The sequence below is a fragment of the Triturus cristatus genome, chromosome 1_2 (assembly GCF_964204655.1).
Source record: "Triturus cristatus chromosome 1_2, aTriCri1.1, whole genome shotgun sequence".
Lineage (NCBI taxonomy): Eukaryota > Metazoa > Chordata > Amphibia > Caudata > Salamandridae > Triturus > Triturus cristatus.
Genome location: NC_140580.1, coordinates 701,296,695 through 701,319,733, shown reverse-complemented (window position 1 = coordinate 701,319,733; position 23,039 = coordinate 701,296,695). Strand labels below are relative to the sequence as shown.

Sequence of the window (23,039 nt, the reverse complement as noted above, 5' to 3'; positions counted from 1 at the left end):
ATTCATATTTCCTCAAACTCACCCCACTTAAAGCCCTGGTGCCAGCAACAAACTGCCCTTGTAAATAGTGCAAATGAAGCAGTTTAAAGGGAAAACCTTTCTCAGCCCACAGGAGTACTCAGTGCCTCCTAGGGACTTATAACTCTTGGCACTAACATTTACAGAAAGACTCATCCAAAGATGATGTACGGCAGGTGCTCTCATGGTCTGATTCTGAAGAGTGCAGTCAAGGAGAAGCTGCATAAATGGCAGATTTACAGATTTTATCTGCTGGTTTAATTACTCTATTTAGCATACAGGTGGCAGACATGCCGCTGACGGAGTCACCTCTAGTTTATACTGTAGGCTCAGTCAATAAACAGAGTTAAAGTCCCCACGCATCGTAGCTGACTATGCCCCATTCTAGGGCGAATGCCCTGTAACCACTTATGATGGTTGTGATAGACCATGGAAATGGAAATGATGGTGGCCTTTAATGGAAGGGAAAGTACAATGTGTCTTAACTTCAATTTAAAGACGCGGCCCACATACTGCTTGCAATCACTTCAGTTTCAATCACTTGCAAAATGTTTATGTTTGTGATATGTGCCAGTTCTCCTGCCACCTAAATCAAATGGCTCCCAAAAAATGCCCTTCTACGCAAACTCAAATAGTAAAGTGCATGCTACTGAATGGACTTTCAATGATAAAACATAAATGCGAGCTTCTTGGGTATCTGGAATCTTACAGCCCTGATATCAGTTTTCTCGCAGAAACATGGTCTCACCGGTCTGCTGCCCCAGATATCGTCGAAGCCTTACCTGCAGGCTACCTAATCAACTGACTGGATGGAGAAGGTAAACGTGGCTGAGGGTTAGCTCTTATCTATAAAAACTCTCTAGAGATCTTCTGCCTCCCAGTTAAGATTACCAATTGTGAAGCCCTCTCCTTAAGCTGCAAAGTAAACCATCATGCCAAGCTTTGTCCTCTTGGTCTACAGAGCCCCAGGTCCCACCAATTTCTTGGAAGCTCTCAGTGACTTCCTTGACGGGAGCGTGCAATTTGGCAACTTCACACTACTAGGGGATTTCAACTACCATTTAGACGATCCCGAAAATACATATTCTTATCAACAATCTTTTGGGTTTTGAACTCAGACAACTCATGAATTCTCCAATTCACCATGCAGGACACACACTAGACTACATTTTTACAAAGCTCCCTGAGCTGAAGCTAGTAAACATCCTTCTGCTCACGTGGTCTGACCGCATTACACTGCAGTTTAGCATCACCTTTAACCAAACTAAAGTAGTTTTGAACCAAACCACTCAGGCTAAACTGGTCAAGCCCCAGAGTAAAGTTAATAGAACAAACCTGATAAGGATGCTCCCAACACAGCGTGATTCCTGCTAATTTTAACTGGATTTAATAAGTAGCCAATAAACTGGCCCGTTCAAAAGGCCACCAATCACATATCTCGCCATTCGACCCCTTGGTATTCCTCCAAGCTTAGGAATCTAATGAAAAGCTGTTGTCGTCAAAAAGGGCCTGAAGAACTAATTATGCCTCAGAAGAAAAATAGAATTACAAACAATTGATTCAGGAATACAAGAGCCTGATAATCTTTGAAAAAATCAGCTATTTCATCGAACAAATCAAGTCCGCCACCAACTCATCCATGGAGCTTTTCCAAACAATACATAACCTTTCTACCCCCCGCCTCCACCACAATACCCACCCAAGAGCTCTGCTGTGACAATGTAGCGACTTACTTTAGAAACAAAGTTGAGGTGGTCTACAATGACTTTAACTTTATCAATGGGACTGATCAGTCAGTCCCTGTTACCACTCCCTCAGGTCCTAAATGCCCAGCTCTTTGTGAGATTCCTACAATTTCCACTGAACGCATGATCAAACATATAAAAATGACCAAGTCCGGAGCTCCTTCGGACCCTTACCCGACTAAACTGTTACACAATATAGCGGATTCTATTGCACCTTCACGGGTCTTGCTGCTCAAAAACGTTCTAAAATCTGGTTGTTTTCCTGCAGAATGGAAAAAGACCTCCATTCTGCCGTTTCTCAAAAGACAACTCTTGACCCTTTGGAGGAAAATAACTGTTGTCCAATATCTAGACTTCCTATTCGAGCAAAAGTACTAAAAAGACATCTAAACATCTCTCTTTTTAAATTTTTGGACAAGAATGGCAATCTGGACGGAGCCCAGTTCAGCATTAGAAAAGCCCACAGTACTGAAACAGCGCTGGTAGCAGTTCAGAGGAGGTCTGGGACATCTGGGACCATGGAGGCGAGGCTTTCTGGATGAAAGGGAGCAAACTATCAACTCCAAATCTTTTACCTTACCCTGTGGTGTCCTGCAAGGGTTTTCATGAAGCCCCCACATTATTTAACATATATGTGGCTCATCTTTTGGAACTGGTATGGCCGTACGGCTTCTGCACAGCTTCCTACGCCGACAATACCCAAATTATGGTATCCATAAAAAATGAAATAGAAGAGGTAGCTTCTCAATTTAACACATGTATGAGTGCAATAGTTAACTGGATGAGGACATATGCGTACTGACACTGTACCCCCTATTTGGGGGGCACACTTCCAGTTTCCACATTTAGTGGTGGAAAATGAGTCAGGTGTGACTATCATTGGTGGGCATCTCCCTCCTGGCTTGTCCCTATTAAAAGTGGCTCCTCCCATGAAAGAGAAAACTCCTCCACCATATGGAACACTCAAAATATAGAACACTTTCTACCTCTATCTTTTTATTGGTTCTTCAAGTGCATTGTGCTGTATTTCCCAATGAAGAAGGCATCATGTCTGTATTTCCACTGACACGTATCACTGACACCATGGCGGCAAAATGTGCCCAAACTTTTGCAAAAACATTGGGCACCACTGTGGCTGGGCGAGCCTTTTATTCCACCAGGCATTTCTCCGAGGGGTTGGAGCCACTGTATGCAGGGTTTGAAACCCCTGGGTTGCTGCTGGTGGTTCTGTCACTTTCCCCAGATCATCGAGATTTATTACAGCAGGTACTGGGTGATTCAAGAGAGAAAGGGAGAGAGGGCAAGAAATCAGAGAGAGAGGAGAGAGCGATAATGGATGAATGGACAGATAAAAAAGAGAGCTACTGTAAAAGAGGATGGAAGCAGGGCTGGTTTTAGCATTTTCCCTAGCCAGGTCTGTACATGTTTTCCAGTGCAGCCCTGGGCATCACATGCAGTAGAGCGTTCCCTGAGCCCGTAATATTCCCTATGTCAGATTTTCTGTTGTGGATAGCTAATTAGATGTATTAGTTATGTATTTTGTCCATAAGTTGCAAGAACTGTTATACTACAATATTGTGTCAGACTCGTCAGTTCACACGGTGTCACTGTGTTTCACACAACATCAGTTCTCTTGAATGTTCATCTTGGGAAGAGCAAATATCACACTTTGGCAAAGAAGGTGATTTGGAAATACCTGCAGTGAGTGGTTTCAAGCAGCTGTCTATTAATGGGTGTGAAAAAACATCCCAGGACATCGGTGACAGACTCAACAAACATTTTTTATAGAGATTTGGTGGGAGAAATGGACAGGAGTGGCTTTCAGACTGTTCTACGAATGAAATCCTTCTTCCTTACCCTCACAGAGTGAAATTTGTTTTGAAGTTGGCGATTGTGACTTGCAAAGATGTTGTATCCACGATACTAAATTTCAACATATTGTCAAGATAAATAGATGTAGAATTTAAAATAGTTAATATATTAATCTGTGTATAAGGGTATTCAACCAGTAGCTCGTGAGCTACTGTAGCTCTCCACCTTTCACTGAGTAGCTCAGCTGAGTGCAGCCCAGCTTATTAAATTATAAAGCTTTTGCTTGGTTGAATTATTATACTAATAAAAAAATTGAAATTATACAACACTAATAATATTAGTAACTCTCAATGTGTTTCATTGAACATAAGTAGCTCTCAGTACAGAAAAGGTTGAACGCCCCTGTTATAGTTACCTTGGAAGTCAATATTAATATTGTTAGAACTGGGGGTCTCTAGTTGGCTGAGGCAGTGGCCTTAGTTCAAATAGGGAACCTTGCTTCTAGTCAGGGAAAGGAGGGACACCCTCTTTGATAACCCCTGCTCACCCCCTGGTAACTTGGCACGAGCACCCAGGCTTATCTTCAAGGCAATGTGTAATGTATTTGCAACCATACTCCCAGTTAGACAGTGATAACACCACAAATGGACACCACACTGATGTATGAAAATAGCAGCATATTTATCAAGAAGAAAAATACGGTAAGACCACACGATAAGAATCCAACATATGCGTATTCGTAATATTTCACTTTGCCGGTTATTAGGTCAACAAACACTTGTAGGTTCTTGCGGTATTAATGAGCAGTTCACGATGTTCAAAGGCAGTCCTAATGCAATGTTATGTAGTATGTTATGCCGTTCGTATCATAAGACTAATGCAGTTCGTAATGCAAGTAATCAGGCAGTTTGTAATGCTAGAATAATGCAATCCTCAATGCAAGTAATCAGGCAGTTCGTAATGCTAGAATAATGCAATCCTCAATGCACGTAATCAAGCAGTTGGTAATGCAAGTATAACACACTTCTTAATGCAAGGAATGAGGTAGTTCGTAATGCAAGAATAATTCAATCCTCAATGCACGTAATCAGGCAGTTCGTCATGCAGGAATAATGCAATCCTCAATGCAAGTTATACGGCAGTTCGTAATGCAAGTATAACGCACACCTTAATGCAAGTAATAAGGCAGTTCGCAATGCGAGATTAATTAAATCCTCAATGCACGTACTCAGGCAGTTCGTCATGCAGGAATAATGCAATCCTCAATGCAAATTATACGGCAGTTCATAATGCAAGTATAACGCATTCCTTAATGCACGTAATCAGGCAGTTCGTCATGTAGGAATAATACAGTCCTCAATGCAAGTAATCTGGCAGTTCGTAAGGCAGAGATAATACAATCCCTAATGCAAGTAATAAGGCAGTTCATGATGCAGGAATAATACCAGGCCAATTGACGTGATTAGCGCGGGCGCCACTAGGCCCCAACCCCAGACAACAGTCCTGAACTTTCGAGTGCAGCCCCGGTGCTGCCCGGCAGGTCCGGGCCACTCGAGGACTCAGTGCGTCTAACGCGATGCAGCGGGAGAGAGACGGGAGCACTCCAGTACTCCTCTTACGCCTCCACAGGCCACACACGCTTGCAGCTCCCGACCGGAGTCCAAGCCTTACCTGGGGAATGCGCTTCCTCGCTCTCTCTCTCTCCCCTCTCGTCAGACGTCCTGCCGGGCACTTCCGATGTCGACGCAGCTCCTATGCAGGCAACGCTGTAGCGGGACAGGTTACGGCGCTGCCTTCTCCGTTACTGACGATCTTGGGCATATTCCTCTTGCAAACAATGATCACAATCACCTCACAACTTCCGTAGCTTTACGAAATCCTTCAGCACGTTGCGGCTTGGGCTGGCGGCGGCGATCTTGATCCGCAGCCTCTGTTACGATGACGGTTCGGGCCACAACAGCTACACAGCAACATGGACGGTGAATCACGCTGCGAGGGCACTGCAGTCACAGGGCACTTTCCAACCAGCACCACGGACTCCCACAGCAGTCTCAGGCTGCACACGCACAAAGCGTCGCTGAGACTTGGTTGGGTTTCGGGTGACACAGTCCCAGGCAATGCTTACGAAGGTCTCAGGCTGCAAAAAGCACACGCACACAGTGTCGCTGAGACTTGGATGGGCTTCAGGCCACACTGTCCCGATGCAATGCTTACGAACGTCTCAGGCTGCAAAATGCACATGCACACAGCGTCGCTGAGACAAACTTTGATGTTCCTGAGTTTCCACATCAGGGAGCCAGCTCTACTCGGGTCCTTGGGGACAAGTTACTTCGGGGCACAGCACACAGCAAAGTCCTTTCAAGCAGGGGGACAGAGCACACAGCAAAGTCCCTTAGCCTCTCCTTAGTTAAAGCAGCAAACTGCCGGCTAGCTCCAGAACACACAGCAAGGGTCAGTCCTTTCCTTCAGTCTCTTCAGCTGTTCTTCCTTGGCAGACGTTCCCCTTGTCCACAAAGTAGTTTCAGTCCTTTTCAGTCTTGATCAGGCCAACGTTCAGGGGTTTCAGCTCGCATAGTTATACCCCTAAATGTCTTTGAAGTCTTTGTGCTCAGGGGGCACTGTCTAAATCAGTTCTGGGAGTCTCCCTGCCAGTGGCTCCTTCTTCCTTTGATACTGGGGGTCTTGTTACTCAATCACTCAGCAGGAGATGGAGCCATTGTTTTATGGTGGCAGCCCAGGCCTCTTCACCTCCAGGGGCTACTCCTCCCCCCCTACACTCCAGATGCAGGTCAGCCTCTTGCTGTCTCACCGACCCCTCCCCTGGGTCAAGACACTTCCCAGATCCTATCACATTCAAATCCAGACAGTCAATCCACAAGCAGGCAGAGACACACAGAATTGCTGCTAGAACAAGAAAACCAGCCACTTCTGAAAGCGTGGTTTCTAAACACGCAATTCAAAAACCACCTTCACAAAAAGATGTGTTATTAAATTGTGAGTTCGGGCACACTAAACTTCACCTCTCCATCTTAAGCCTATGGGAAGATAGACTGGAAACATATTATACCGCCTCCCTATTCTGTCCTAGAGGCAAGATGACCTTGCACCAGTGAAAAACGAAATGGAGAGTATTTCACTGTTAAGACTTGGTACACATCTCAGTACATGTCCTACCTTTCACAGACACTGTACCCTGCCTAGGGGGGTACCTTGGGCCTACCATAGGGGTGTCTGATGTGCATGGAAAGGGAAAGGTAAGGCCTGGAAAGTGGGTGCACTTGTCAGGACAACATGACAGTTAGTAAACTGCGCGCAGGCACTACAGTGGTAGGCCTGAGTTCCCTTTTGAGGGCTACTTATGTGGGTGGCACAATTAGTGCTGCAGGCCCACTAGTAGCATTTGTATTACTAGCCCTGGCACACAAAGTGCACTTTATTAGTAAAACAAATATACCAATTTTGGACAACCAATTATCATAACACTTTATACAGGGAGCACTTGCACTTTGACACTGATCAGCAGTGGCTAAGTGCCAAAAGCATCTAAGTTGGCAACATTATGTCAGAAAAAAGGTCTATGGGGAAGGCAAAAAGTTTAGGGAACTTTAGCCAAAAAGGGCGAAGTCCAACAAATATCATGAATATAATATTTTGGCAAGTCAATATAAAAGACACAATATTGTGACATACATTCATTGCATGGACCATTTAGAGGCTGCTTCAAAGATCAATAATTAACAGATTTTACAGTCCACGACCTCGTTAATATTAAAAGCTTTCCCTTGTTCAAGCTTTTATTTCTTATAGTCTGAGATTTGTTTGGTATGTGAAATCACCCTACTGCGTACTGCACTGTATTTTCAGAACATAAGCCCAGCTCTGGAACAGGGGGCGGCTAGGAGTGCTAGACTTTATTTCCCAGAGGACTCTGACTTATGTGCATCATGGGCATGAGTCTTCACGACATTAAAGAGGTAATCTGGCACAAAGTCTATCGGGTCGGCATCCACCTCCATGAGCACATATCTTCTTTAGTGCCAAGATGACACAATTAATGTGTATTTTGTATTGTAGAGACCATTGGGAAGATGTTTCACGTACACCGTACTTTTAGATTTGCCTGGCTAGAGATCATTGATAACATTTCGAGTCTCCATGGGCCAAGTGTTCCTTCCTATTGTGCAGAATCTAAAGGCCCAAGGGGCATATTATCAAGCACGGCGTTAAAATTATCGCCGCTTTAGCGGCAGAAAACTGCCGCTAAAACGGCGATAATGGGCTTGATCATATGCCTCAGAGAATTCCAATAGAAGCCCATGTTGACACCAGAACATGGGCTTCTATGGGAATTCTCAAGGGCATATTATCAAGTCCATTATCGCTGCTTTAGCGGCGATAATTTTAACGCCGTTTCTTGATAATATGTCCCTAAATTCCTGCATCAGAGCGAAGCAACCACACCAAGTGCTGCATTTTATTTTCAGCATGCAGGCCCTAAATTCAGGGACTCCGCAGTTAGTAGTACTTGATATGTGACACTGGTTGCTGTTGAATGTGGGCACCAACACTCAGTTTTGGGGACCAGATCATCAAAATGGACAAGTGCAAGAGAGTGAAAGGAAGAAGAGGGAGGTGGAAAGAAGAAAGTTAAGAAAACAGTGACAAAGGGAGACTGTAGGGATGAATAAGAAATGATAACAGTGAGCTAAAGAGACAGGAAGTGTACAGTGGTGGAAAAAAGATACATGAAGTGGAATCAAGAGTAGGCAGCCTTGGTATTCAACAATCTTGGTATTTGACAGCCTGGGTAGAGTGGTTTCCTAAAAAAACTTTAGGTCCCTGCACATATGTTTTACACACAGATAGTATTGGTACTTTCCATTTTCCTTCATTTTCTGTTTAACTTGGCCTGTTAAATATAGAAACCTCAGAATCTAAAACACTGACAACATCTGTAGCCCTGATCCCATACCTCCTCGTATGAAAAACTGGTGAAATATAGTTGATAGGAATTGTGTATTTTAATACTATTGGCCAAGGTGCGGTTGTTTCACAGAGAGTACTGATTTGACAAAAGAAGACCTTTGATAATATTGAGACCATTCCATGGCCAATTTTGTTTTCTGTCAGTGCAGGATTTCTTTGTGTGCTTTTCTACACACTTGTGAAATTACCTTCAGTGCAAAAGGCACTGTATTTTCAGAGCATGCACACTATACTGACTAATGTGGCTAGTCAGTCAGTCAGTCAGTCAAAAATCTTTATTCGGCTTAATGACAGCCATAAAAGAACAAATAAAACATTATTTTAACAATAATACGCATATTAAGATTTTAACCAATGTGAATAATACCCAAGAATTCATTTTCCGACAACATTACGAGGTCGAACTGCAGCGGAGATATACTTATAGACCATGAGACAGGTGAATTCATTATTTAAAAGAAGTAGATGACATAATGCAGGTTGACAATTTCTAATATTTAAAAATCTTAATAACGGTTTTTAAAAAGTGCATCTGGGGTTAAGATACAATTTACAAAAAAACATAAAGTGCAAAGTGCTTTGTGCAGAAATTGAATTACATGGACACAGTTCTAATTTGGCATCACAATATGCATCACGTGGGTACGATACCAGTAAATGAGCAATACCCATCCTGAACCTGATCAAATAAAACATCTTTGCTTGATTAAAATAAAAATAAAAATAAGATTCAATTTGTGAGGAGCTTATTAGCAGTGAACGGCCCTTTTTTTACCATCTCTTGGCTATCTCTTACATGCTTCAGAAATAAAAGAAAATCACTTTTAAGCTTGGCCTTAGGAATTGCAGATATATTTCCGGGACTGTTAAAACAATCCTGCAATCCCAACTTCTCCAGTTGTTCTTGCAAGTAAGAGAGTCATGGTATTTTTTTTTTACATAATCCAATTTTAAACAATCTAAAATGATGTCACGGTTCAGGACTGGTTCCTCTTTTACCCAGATGCTACGCCAAAGCATCAATGGAGCTAATTGCATACGAAAGGATAATGGTGTAACACCTAATTCATTATGACACATTTTGGGAATCTAAAAATGGCCTCCATGTTTTTATTGAAGCCCCCAATCCTGGCATTAACTAGGTGGGACCAAGAGTTTTTTTCGTTAAAAAGAATGCCCAAATAAGAGAAAATGTGGCTAAAATACCTGCCGGCCTTAGGGGATCTGTATTTTACTCAGCAAAGCACTCCATGCTTAAAGGATAGACCTAGGCACTGGGTTCTGAGTGAATGAAGCCTATTTGAGCCTGGTGGAGTGTAAAGTTAGGAGTTCCACTTTGCTGTCTGGTCAGCCTGTCAGCCATGAGCAAATTTACTGGTATAGCAAGAAATGGGGAAATTAGTTCCTGGCCTACCAACTATAGATGATCTCATATTAAAACACCAACCAGCTTATTAAGAAATTGCCTGATGTCCAAGGAGGAGGGAGGCCAGTGTTCTCTATAGATTATGGCATTCTTAATGCAAGACCAGCAGTGGCTAATGCAGTAGTTAGAACTGACTTGGATCTCTCTTTTAATCTGGATCTTTTCTTCATTTCAATATTTGGTCGGAGCCTTCAAAGAGGAAGCAACGAGGAAAAATAAACATAAATGTATTCCTCATTACGCCAGCCTCAGATAGGCAGACCATGTTTACTGACTTCAGTAAATATGGGTTTACGTCAACATACATGGGTGGATACATAGGAATGCTCGTGCTCCACCCATGTAATGCCTCCCCAACGTAGGGTAAAGTAAGGCAGTGCTATGTTCTCTCTTTTGTTACACTTGGGTTTAAATTCAGTGCAACCCCAGGCAAATCTTGATTTACCTGACTTGGTAAATCCCACAAAAGTGGTGCAATTCCAACGCTAACTCTTAGTAAACCTCGGCCTGTGTTGTTATCCTTTGCTGGTGGAAGGAAAAGTATTTATCAATAATATCTGACCCCTAGAAGAATTGCTAGACATATGCATTTGTGGATAACTACTATAAAAGTACTGTTAAAGTTTAATAACTGCTCCTTATATGTTTAGGTTGTAATATAAATGGAGCGGGCCAGCAAAGAGCACTACACCATATTAAGAAAATAACACTGAAATAAAATGACAGCAGCGTCACAGACATCATAACAAGTAACAGTTGTACAGAAATAACAAATACACAGTAGAAAACATGGAATAGTATCGCTGCAAAACAAATGTGTGCGTACATGTTGCTAGCCGATAATAATTGTTTCTGCATTTATTTGTGACCAAGAGTCATATTACATATAGGGCACACTTTCCCTGTTTATACCACAGCGCACCTTTAAATAGGTGGGCTGTGCATAAACATGCAAAGTGCGCCTTATTACTATAAATGTGTTGTCCCCAGAGCAGCCGCTAGCTTGTGCTGTCCTGGGGGCAGAGCATTCAAGTGCAATACTTCAAAGCCACTTTGTGTTTTACTGTGCAGGCGACAACCCGCCTGCACTTTCAAGAGGGGAGAGTGATCCCCTTGCAGGCAAGTACAGTGAGTGACTCCACCTGCCTGCAAGGGGATGTCGGGGGTCCATGGAACCCCCTTTCTACCCTGCAGAGGGCCATTAGGAGGCGTACTGAAAGTGTGCCACCCTTGTTGTGTTGCACTTTCAAGTGCACCTCCAAAGAGCATGTTTGCCTCTTCGCCCACATCCATAATACGGCGTGGACGCTGAGCAACATGATTCCACAGCCCCATGCAAGCGATGGGAACACCCTCTAATGACTGCGCTTGCACTACATGTGCACCAGCGATATCTGTATTACAGAAGGGACAGCACAAGTGTCTGTGGCCCCATCTGTAATACAAAAGTGCCCCGGAGGCACACACAGCAGGCTCACATGCCCGTTGCACCCCCGGGGCACTCTCTGCAATATGGCGCCAGATATTTTCACTTTTTGTTCTTCGTTGAGTCACAATGCCCCTGTCTTGAGTGCCTGCCTTTCTACCTTTTAGCACTGTAAGACCATCGTTTGACAATCTGACCAAATTCCCTCCCTTTTGCATTTTCTTGTAGATTGTGCTTTAAGAAGCTAAAGCTGCTGATGATAGCTATTGAATACAAGTCGGAGAAAGGCGAAAGTAGGTAAGTTTACTGTGAAGTGGCTGAAACCCCATCTTGTTGCAGTTTGAAGGGTAATTAAAGGAACTGAAAAATACATCCCTAGCCCTAATAACTCACTGCATATTTCATCCTCACGAAAAAACACATTTCATATGCTGTGCCTGCCCTGGTACTTACTGCCTTTACATTGTTTGTAACCCAATGAGAAGAATATAGATCTGACACATAGGTTGATACCATCTAACAGCCCACTATATAGTTCAATGCAAATGCTAACAACGTTACCTATATGCCGGGCCACTAGAACTAGGTGATTTTATGACTGCAGCTTTTTCCATATAACTACGTCTTTGCCACATTTCTCAAAAGAACCATCAATTGCTGCATATTCTGTAGATTTTAACCCAAAAAAGTTTCTATCTCAAACGGATCAAAAGTTGCTAAAAATGCCACAACATGTGCTGTCATGCAGTGTAAGGCCATTCACCAATTTTCTGTGGTCAACTTTTTGTTGCTTGTTGCTATATTTAGGTGTTAAACTGGTACTATTGAAGTGAAACCTATAACCAGGAATGTAAAATTGGCATACTAATGAAGTAATACTTTCACACAATGTGCCACATTACACTACATAATTTCTCTTTTTTATGCAACATAATTTAGTCAACCACCCACATAATTGGTTCCTCCCTTTCCACATAATTGTAGTGGCCCTGTCTATATGATCCCTGTCATGTAAACTCTACAGGCCAAAACTTCTCTTGGTTAAATTTCTCCTTTCAGCATATACAAAACAGGATGACATAAAATATGAGATAGAAACAGCGCCTTATATTTCCAGATCTCCTCACAACACAGAACACAAACGAATCAACCAACATTAAAGAATTTTCTATAAACCGGAGCAGTGCTCGCGCAACATACATTAGTATTAGTGGTGACCAAGCGTCTTCAAGTTCTGTTGAACTTTCCATTTCTTCTCCTGTGGTAATTTACATTAAAAAGTTGCTGCCCCATCTTGTAATAGTCCTCTATCTCCCATAAAAAGTATAAATACATACACGGCGAATGTGAACCCCAGAATCTTTTTTCTTGGTCTTATGTTCATTCCAGGCCAGGCAGCCCATCCTGAGGTGGGACAGATTGTTCACCTCTTGCATGTCACAGTGACAGAACCTATAAATCAGTGGAATGTTCTCCCTGATGTGACATATTTATTCTGTTGGCCATATTCTAAGACACCTCAGAGGTGATGAGGGCAATCTGCCAATAATGCAAAGTGAACAAAAGCTCCAGCATGTATCACTCCCCTGACCACATGAATGTGTGGCCCTGGACTACTGTTTCAGGAGTGGCTATCTTTTGCTGCCAAGCCTATTGTCCTAGGCATTGAGCTTCTATCTAAAGCATAGGTTTTATATTGAAGAGTTGAGTTGCTTGCCCCTGAGACTGATGCCGGTCAGTGTTATACTGCTTTTTTTTCTAGTGGCTCTTTTCGAGGTGCCGTTTACTGCGCTGTACCAGCGCACAAGGGGTGCGTGCTTTTTGGGGGGATGTTTTGCTGACAGCAGGGTTCGGAAACGAAGGACAGTAATTGACTGTAAGTGTTTACCAACCCCGCTGCCAGGTAAACATGCATTCATTTGGGAGATATTTCAAAGTAAGGCATGCTCTCAAGTTTTCAAAAAGAAGTGCATTGACTCCTTCTGCGCTTGGGGTGGCACAGAAAACAGCATCAAGATGCGACACCAGTTTTCCTCCAGATATAACCCCCCAAGGAAACTGTTAACACCACAGGAAGAAAAACAGCACCGTTCAAGCAAAAGAGGACAAGAAACCACAGTGCAGGAGGACAATGCGGCATAAATCGCCTCGTTCAGCATCTCCACCCGAAGCAGAAGATATTGGTTCAACTGAGGAGCACTGTAGATACTTCACCTCTCCGAAAGGTGACCGAAGATGAGAGTGGGCGATGATAAAGAAGGAAGCTTCCAGGCCAGACTCCCAGCATGGAGTCATGGGCGCTCAGTGGGAAGTGAGCGGGAAGGGACTCTTGCTACAGCACACATAGATCAGAGCAACTCAAGGCAAGCAGAGTAACCAGGTTGGAGAACCTGCATGTTGCATGACCAATATATATTCTTCTCCCTACACTTCTTTAGTAGCCTGATTCCACATTACGCAACAGGGCACTTAGATCAGCTGCCCTGAGCGTGCATCTAGGGACTGATTCTTTGAAACAATCACCTTTTGGTTGTCTGCGCATTGGAAGTTCTACATTTTCTCCGAGAGCACTAGCAGCTTTGATATTTTTGTCAGCCAGCAAAATCAGTGGAGTCTATGCCCCTGATAGTCCCTTCAGCGCCAGGTATATACATTTTTCGCAAAACAAAAAATGTCCTTTAGTTCCTCCCATTAATTCACAGAATTGAATTTTCAAATTTGCAGTCCGATTATTTTTTGTCCAGAGATTTCCTACACCAAGAATTAGAACTAGAGAAAGCATAGACTATGTTGTTTCTTTCCCTTTGCTGGTTTTATTTCTAAGATCGCACCATGCAACCCCGATGCATTTAACGCAAGGGAAGATATTTTGTGAGTCTACGTGCAGCATGGCTCAGTGAGTTCAGCACTCCAAACTGAGGGCCCGATTCACAGAACTAACTTAAGACAAGATGCTAAACTTACTACCATTTTGGTATTCACAGAAGGCACTTACTCATTTCGGTATTCACAGAAGTTAGGAGTCCTAACTTTAGGACTCCTAAATGCTTTCTGTGAATACCGAAAGTCTTAATGTTAGGATTTTTCTCAGTTTAGGAGTAGTAAAGTTAGGACTCCTAACTTTAGGACTCCTAAATGCCTTCTGTGAATACCGAAAGTCTTAAAGTTAGGATTTTTCTCAGTTTAGGAGTAGAAAAGTTAGGACTCCTAACTTTAATACTCATAAACTGAGAAATATCCTAACTTTAAGACTTTCTGTATTCACAGAAGGCATTTAGGAGTCCTAAAGTTAGGACTCCTAACTTCTGTGAATATCAAAATGAGTAAGTGCCTTCTGTGAATACCAAAATGAGTAAGTGTCTTCTGTGAATACCAAAATGGTAGTAAGTTTAGGATTTTGTCTTAAGTTAGTTCTGTGAATCGGACCCTGAGATCTGTGTGCTTCTTGGAGGTCACCGTATCTAATGAGTCTGTATTAGTCGCAGTTGGATAAACTGGGTCCTACTGAGTTTTGTAACAGTAACACTTGTTATTTACATTGGTTTGGGACAGCAAAACACAGGCAGCAAGCTATTCATAAAAGGATTAGTTAATATCTGCACCAGATCTCTTCTTTAATTGAATAAATAGATCATGAACTGATGGTGATTTGGAGAAAAGTGTGAGTTACTTCCCCTTTCACAGTAAAAATATTTGCTTCGTGAATGAAGCCATCTGGATTATAAGGCATTACTTTTCACAAGTTGTAGTAGACAGAAGTGCATAGGGGAGTAGACCACTGATCGCATGGCTGTAATAGCAGAAGGTGCTGCATGCTTAAGTTCCAGACCTCTATTGGTGATCAGTGGAAATCAGACTGTAAAGATGATGTATACAGTGCATCAGAAGACTTCTCTGATTGGTGATCCAAGGAAAGCAGATGATAAAGACTAAATTTGCAGTGCCTCCGTTTCATGGTGAAGACTATCACACACTGGGCCTGCTAAGAAGCAACATGAAGAGATGTTTGACGATTGAGCCTTCTCTTTCAGAAGAAGTTAACGCCCCTTGTGAATTTGCTTGTTTTCACATTGGACCTTACAAGAAAGTAGAATCACCAGCCTTCATGTCAACATTCTTCCACCTTGCTGACTTGAACCATCATGTTTCATGTGTGAGCATCATGGTGGGAAGTCAATGCCCTTGTTGATAAAGCTTTAGATGAAACTCAGGAGCAGAGAATTTTTGGTCTGCTTAATTCTTGACTGACATGTTTGAGCCAATGCCACCACAATGTTCACCTACCAGAAGTCTTTCTAAACTGGGTGACAACCACTAAGGCAATGCCAATGTTGGTGATCATATAAACTCCTTGTAGAAGAGCCCTTGAAGCTTCAGACTTGACATCCGGCCTGCAGCCGTGGCGTGTTTGGTTACCAGTGAACTGCTCTATTAGTAATTTTTGATAAGTGTGCAGAAAACAATGCTCTCCAAACCATGTGGAGACAGGTCAGAGCAGTGGGAGGAAGTGGTAGGAGCTGAAGCCAGACTTTATATGTATTCCTTGGCCTTCCGAGTTATGTACATTTGGTATGACCCAAAAGAACTTCTGCCACTGTTAATACCTCCTTATTGGGCTAAATGGATCCAGGTCGCAACCTGCCTTAAAGTTTATGAATGCACTCCTGCTGACTGGCTGTAGAATTATACCTCGTCCACTGGTTGGCAACACACTTTCACTTATGTTGCAAATGGATTTCTTTTTTGCATACAGAATGTCACACTCTCAAATATAATTAAGTGCCTTGGGTGCAGTAAGTTAATAGCTTCAGCTACTGCCTGAAAGGGCAAGAGCATTTCTTTGCTAGAGGTCTTGCTGATGGATTAAATCTTCCCACTCATCACTTTTATCCCAAATACCTCATGAATAATCATAGTTATGTATTTATCACTCACCTCCTCCCTGCCCTTCCATAACATTTCAGTCTCTAGCGACTTTTACGCCAATGCTGTAGATCAGGACAATCTTTGATGGCCTTTGCTAGAGAAGGTGAATAGTAAAGGTGCTAATGCAAGTAAGGGAAATTGACCCTCTATCCCCAGTTTGTTAGTAAAAGATAGCCAGAATTTGGGTACAGGGAATCCCTCACAATCCTTGGCCCAGGTGCCAGTGCATCTGCCTCATTATAGATATTTTAATATAATCGAGTATAGATTCCTGTATTAAATGCAGAAGTAGCTGAGTACATTCATTTTGAATTGTATTTCAGCATGTAACTAAAGGTATTTGAGGCCTAGTGTTGGAATTTATAATTGCCACAGCCCTGCTCTAAGCCTCTGTAATGCAACATATATATAGGTATATATAGATAGATAGATCGATAGATAGATAGATATGTGTTCCCAGTGGTGAAAGTGGGTTTTACAATTAGATTAATGGGTTCAAAGGACAGTGTGATAATATATGTCATCTGGGATGCCATAGCCAGAAAAGTTGCTCTATCGTTAGCCTCCCACATCGTAAAGGAAGGCCTTCTCTGCAAGATAAGAGATGTGAATTACTGGGTGGAGTACATGGTAAACAAAGGGAATGAATGAGGATGTATGAGCAAGTTCTACTCAAACGTCTGTCCCATGCATATCCACAAGGTGAGGAATGGTCAGCACACTTTAAACTTGCAATTTTTTTTTGAGGAACACATTTCCACAAATGTTGACCGTAAAAGGTTAAAGAAGCACATTTACAAGTATAACTCAGTGTTGCAGTTAAACTCTAACCCACACTGCATTCTGCAAAATCTAGTTTAATTTAGAGAAACTTCATTTAAGAACATTACTCTTTCAAATTAACCAATAGTTCATCCTTTCAGGCCAGCTGAGAATGGCCTGCCCTCTAAGACCATATGTTGATGGACGCACCAAAGTCATGCGTGGGTTTTCCTTGGATGAGCGGGTTAGACTTACCTGTGACAGAACTCTCTTTCGAGCTGGTCATCTCTATGGCTTCCCAAGAACTGAGTTTAGATTCACCTGTCTGTCTAAAGCGTCTACACTTATACACCCTGAACAAAACATATTATCCTTATTCTGCTTGTGAAGTCATTTCGTGGTCGGTTTGCAAAAGCTGCACCTAGAAGTTATCTTCAAGTGCTGAAGCAAGCTGTGCTTGAAGGATTATTACTTTTCCAACTTTTACTCCTAGCCACTGTTATGTGTCTTGTGTCCCAATTACCTGCAGCCTGAGTGTATTTTCAAAATAGAACCACATGGTGCAAAGCGTTCCGCAGCAATCCTTGCCTCCTTGGAGGAAGCCTAATTTTGCATCGCTTTCCCGGTTCTAAACTCTTGACCTGGATTCACCAACTTCTTTGCTCTACCTGAATTGTGGGCACATCTGTAATCTACCATATCACATACTATTTCCTCTTCCTTATGGTAAGAACTTCAATTGCTGCAGTAAAGGAAGCTGCACTTTGCCTTAGCTGTATCTCATCACATCTTATTTTTCACTCATTGCAAGGTTTGTGGTGGGACACAGCACTTCGTGTTCCCTTTGTCCCATTATATATCGATTGAAATCCAGCAAAAGCCGTAAAGGACCTTAATGGAAGGTACCCCAAAGGAATGCTATTGGTCAGGCTACCTCACCCAATCGAAAATATGGTTCACTTCCCGATGGTGCCTCCCACCATCCCAAAGAAGATTCCCTCCTTCGATTCTTCATTTCCATTTCATGGGCTCGAACACTCATGAGAAGACAGCTGATCACTTCTTGCACCATTTCTCCCAATGCTCCGCGGGGAGAAGTGAAAGAGTGCAACCGTACAACACTGTCAACCTTCTGAGAACTCTCTTGGAAGAATAGTGCATACAGGTAGGTGGCAGTGGCTGCTCTCTGTTGACTCTTTGTGCAGGAGTAGGGTAAGGGGCTTGTCCTCACTGGTGACAGCAGCACTTCTCTCCAGGCCTTCAATTAGATATGGATGGACTGGGCGGATCCCCCTATAATGCCAGCCTCCCTTTGTAGGCTGCAAGTGTTGGAGTGCAGCTGGGACAGGTCATAGTGCAGGCCCCAACAGCTCTCTTTGATGCCTCTCAGTTCAAGCTCCATGTGTAATAGTAGGGAATACTGTTTATTACAGCACCCTGCTTCTGTATCTTAAGCAAAGGCTCACCCGCCTGCCTTTTCTTCTCTGAGTAAGTGCTAGTCAGATAGCTCCTGGTGCTGAAACTAACCTTACCCACATTGAAAACCCCTTTAAAGGACCACTACAGGTCTTGGGAGAACAGGACACATTGTCTCTCTGTCAGAACCTTTCTTTTCTCCTTTCTTTATGCTGCACCCAGAGTCACTCTTGCAAGTCACCATCAAGGAGGGCCTTTACTCCGCATGGTGTGCTCTAGATAAACAGTTTGCAGAAGGCAATATTGAAACTTGCGTTAGGCTGAAACACATGCAGTTGCAAGCCGATCAGTGCCATTTTTGAGTAGTTGTTTCATCTCATGCATCCATGTGAGTATCAATAGAAACCATATAAAGAAAGGAAAAAGATAAATATGCCAAGACGCACAATTTTTGCCTTGAACGTTTGGAAGTCCTGTGTTCATTAGCGAATTGTTGTTGTCCATAGCGGACAGAGAGGTGGATTGAACAAAATGCCAATGTTGCTCAAGGCGCTTGGTGGGAACTTGGGTCGTAGTTGCTGAACACAAAGTTAATTATATTTAAAAATTCCAGCACAAAGTTCTAAAGATGAAGACACACAATGGGTCGCACCTAGTCCTGTCCCCTTCCATGTATATTTGTTTCTTCAATGTTGTATGTGTTGGTTTTTGGTTATCTTTTTGGAGTGATAGATATATCTGTGAGAAACATCATCCTCTCCTGCCCCCCAACACCCTTCATCCCTACCCTCCAAGAAGCACCTTGACTAGGTCCCTGTTTTGATCGTTTGTAAAGTTCCCTCCTCTCGTCCCGCCATTTTATGTGTCTGTATTCCTCCTGCAGAAAAAAAAACCTTTTTATTTCACAGTCTGGTCCACAGCCGCGTTGAATGAAAGGTTTTTTTTTATTTTTTGCTTTTGTTTGGTGTCTCAACTAACTCCTTATCCAAGTGTTTGATTCGAGGTTTTTTTTCTTGTTGTTTGCAGAAGCCGAAAGCGGTATGCTCTCCTCGTTACTGTTGCTTTCCTTCTTACCTGAACCCTACCTTCACTCCTCCTTGCTTCAGGACTCATTGTATACAGAGAATTCAGAAGATAACATCTGTGTCTATCTTTTCATACATATATATATATCTGTATCGATAAATACATATGTATGACCCCCCGGCAGAACAGAGAACTCTTTAGGAATGTTTTTTGTATTATTTTATTTTTTTATATTTTGTTTTTATGACGGATGCACTAACTTCTTTGCAGGATGACAGCCTTAATCGTTCCACTGTACCTGATTCACCCATCTGTTGTGGTGGTTTTTCAAAATTTCTCATTTTTTGTGAGAAAAAGTCTGCAAAATATTTGTGTTGTCCATCTTTTTCCACTGTTTGTTTTGTCCTGTAAGAAGGTTGTGTCCTCTGTCTGCCAGCCTCGCTCTGCCATTTTTTTGTCTGCAATGTCCTGTCGGGCGAATGCTTTCCCCCGACCTCCTCCCTTGTGTCCTCCATTAGAGCACATCTTGTATTTTTCTCATATTCTCACCTTGCTGCCGAAAACCCCTTTCCCGCCAAAATGACCAAAGAGCATACTGTCTTTGCTTTGCTTGTCCACCGTCCAGCTGGGGCAGTGCCCACTGTAACCCAGGAATTTACCAAGATAACATTGTAGTTCACTTGTTTACATGTGTATAAATCTTTTTTGATGGACTTTCTTGAGCACGTCTTTTTAAAGTTTTTTTTTTCTTGACTTGGCATGTCTAGCACATGTTTTTACATACACCATATCACCTGTTTCCACTTTAATCACCCTTAACTTTTTTTGTGCATTGTGAAATATAAGGCATGACCTACCCAATTCTTTTTTGTGCAGTTGGGCTATTTTTGGGGGATAATTTGAATCTCAGTCTTGACTGCTTCATCTGGTATGAGTTTTCACTCACTGTGCTCAACCATCTCACATGTTTCCACTCTCGCTACTCACTCATTCCTGCTCCAGCTCTGTGTTGCCTTGCATTGTGCTGGTGTGTGCGTGAAGGTTTGCGTTATCCCCTCTGTGTTGTCTCCACTGCTTGTCTTCAAGCAAACTTGTGGATTGGGGAGGAGAGCTTCCAGACAGTTTGGTATTGACAACGATCCAACTGCAGAGAAGTTACTGCAACACTCGGCCTCATTGGAGATGGTTGCAGATGTAATTTTGGGTTGTCTTGCTTTGGGGTTCATGCTCCTTGTGGTGGTGGCATGCTGCTTGCATAGTCATGTGAAAAGGTGTGGTAGTCAGTGGTGCCGCTTGCTCCCAGAAGGGCGTCTAGATTTCCATACCAGAACCCTTTATTTGTTCTCTTTTGAGAATACATAAATCAGCCATATAGAACCAGATTGTTCCAGGAAAGGTGTGCTCTAAAATATGGCATAATTTAAAGAACCATAACTGGGAGCAAGCACCATGCAATGTTTTTGAAGTTGGTGGGTGATTGGCGTGATTTTCCTGACTGGTGGGCATGCTCTGTCGTATTGTCTTGTGTATCCTTTTTTTTTGACTTCTTGTTGGGCTTGTAGACATGTGGACTGTTTCGCAGGTTTCACTCGTAGAGCCCAGATGAAAGAAAGCCATGCTGACAAGCCATTGTTTCAATGCCTTACACAACTCTGAATAAAAAAATGGTTGAATGCCGGGAGCATTGACTGCTTCCCTGAAAGTGCATGAACCACGCTTCCCATACATCAGACACACCCATCTGCTGCATCGATCGGATTGGTATGGAACCACAATGACACCCACTCACCTTTGACCTTTCATCTGGGCCCAGCATGAAGCAGAGCTGATAAATTTAGCTATTCTAAGTAAATTAGGCCTTCACCAGTTTACAATCTATTAATGTTATTTGATTTGTTTCCCATTTCGATGTGTACATATGCATTTATGAAAAGTGATTTTTATGACATCGTGTTGTATATTACTGCACGTGGAATGGTACATCACATCTACAGCGCCTACGAATTAGGATTCTTTCAAGTTATACATTTCTTGGCGTGCCATTTTTGTGCCTGCTGGTGTAGACAATGGTTTACCTAGGCTGACTGCAGGATCTTGGTGCCTATTAATCTTCTTGGCAACCTTTCATTCCACATGGATTTCCATCCACACCTCACCATTTCTTTATCCTATGTCATCACCGTACTTTATTCAATGGGTATGAGGTAACCCAGAATCATAGGAGGGATATATACATAGATGGAGGTGTTGACAGAAGAGTGACAGTGTAGTTGTGTGCAATTAGAATATAATATTATTCTATCCTGACCACTGTATCGATGAGAAGTGTGTCCCAATGCGCCAAAACGAGGGAAATGCAGCTTGCTGCCTAGAGCAGCGAGAGGAAAGGAGCCATAATCAAGCGACCAGACTCTTCGGGTACTATTCAAAAAGGTACATTTGTTTGTAAACTCAAGTTTGCAATCAATTGTATCTGTTTTATGCCTGCCAGAAATTCAGATAGGAGTTCCTGGCAGTCATATACCAACATATGTGTGCTGAGATCTCTGCACCGAGTTCTCGGTACCTGTAAATTGACTTAAAGGATAGTAAAATGGGCTTTCCCAGGCGTTGTTATCCTTGGACCCTTCTGAACGCCCACAAATGTGTACTCAATCTGTTTTTTCAAACCTGGAAAGAGTAATATTTTTCTGTAGCCAAAGGATTGTATGAATCCTTTTCCAGGGTGGGAAATAGAATGGATCACCCCCAGAATTGTTGGGGTGTAGGGGGTAGAGTTTCTCCATGGGGATAATATTTTCCACAGAGAGGGAACAAAAGAGTGCATTTTCATAGTGAACCCTAATCCCACTGTGTTGAGTTCTCTGCTATGGAACAGGATCCTGCAGGGAATGTCACATGACCTTCATAGGAGCACACTGGGAAAGTTGCTCCTATTGAAACTTTCCAGGCGTAGTTTTGTGAACAATTTTGAATTTAAATAAAGTCAGAAAATTACATTCTGGGCAGAGGTGAAGTTCTAAACCCATATTTTTCATCACCTTGTGAATTGGGCTCATAGACTAATGCTAATTACTGGTTTGTTGAAGGTTGCTTTCATCTAAACATGAGCATGCGCCTTAGCAGCTGTGCAAAGTAACGGCTTACTGCAACAAGTGCAGCCCAGGATACTCTGGCCATTTTTAAAGGCCATGCATTCTGAGTTCCATAAAAGAGAAAGATGACCTTCCATGGAGGTAGAGGTTCATGTTGGAGAGCTAATGGGACACGCACAATGAGGACAAAACAACCAGAAGGTATCTCAATTGAAAATCACACTGCCCCAGTTAATTTGATGAAAGTGATCATCTATTGTGATCTAGATGAGGAGCCCAATCTGATTAAAATGAGAAAAAGGACATAATTTAGGACAACAAAGAGCTTCTCGTGGTTTCTGAGGGCGGCACACTGAAACCTGGCCTTGGGCACTAGCCAGGAACCGGTTGTGTGCATTTAT

General features: G+C 42.6%; 1 protein-coding gene across 6 annotated transcripts in view; it reads left to right on the top strand.

Annotated features, from left to right (window-relative positions):
• The window catches only part of KCNMA1 (potassium calcium-activated channel subfamily M alpha 1), a 1,447,720-nt gene that overhangs the window by 1,009,706 nt on the left and 414,975 nt on the right, over positions 1–23,039 (top strand). For all 6 annotated transcript variants that reach the window (XM_085608566.1, XM_085608564.1, XM_085608561.1 and 3 more), the window contains exon 16: positions 11,642–11,710. In XM_085608566.1, coding sequence (XP_085464692.1) covers positions 11,642–11,710 — 69 coding nt within the window. The remainder of the gene's footprint in view (positions 1–11,641; positions 11,711–23,039) is intronic.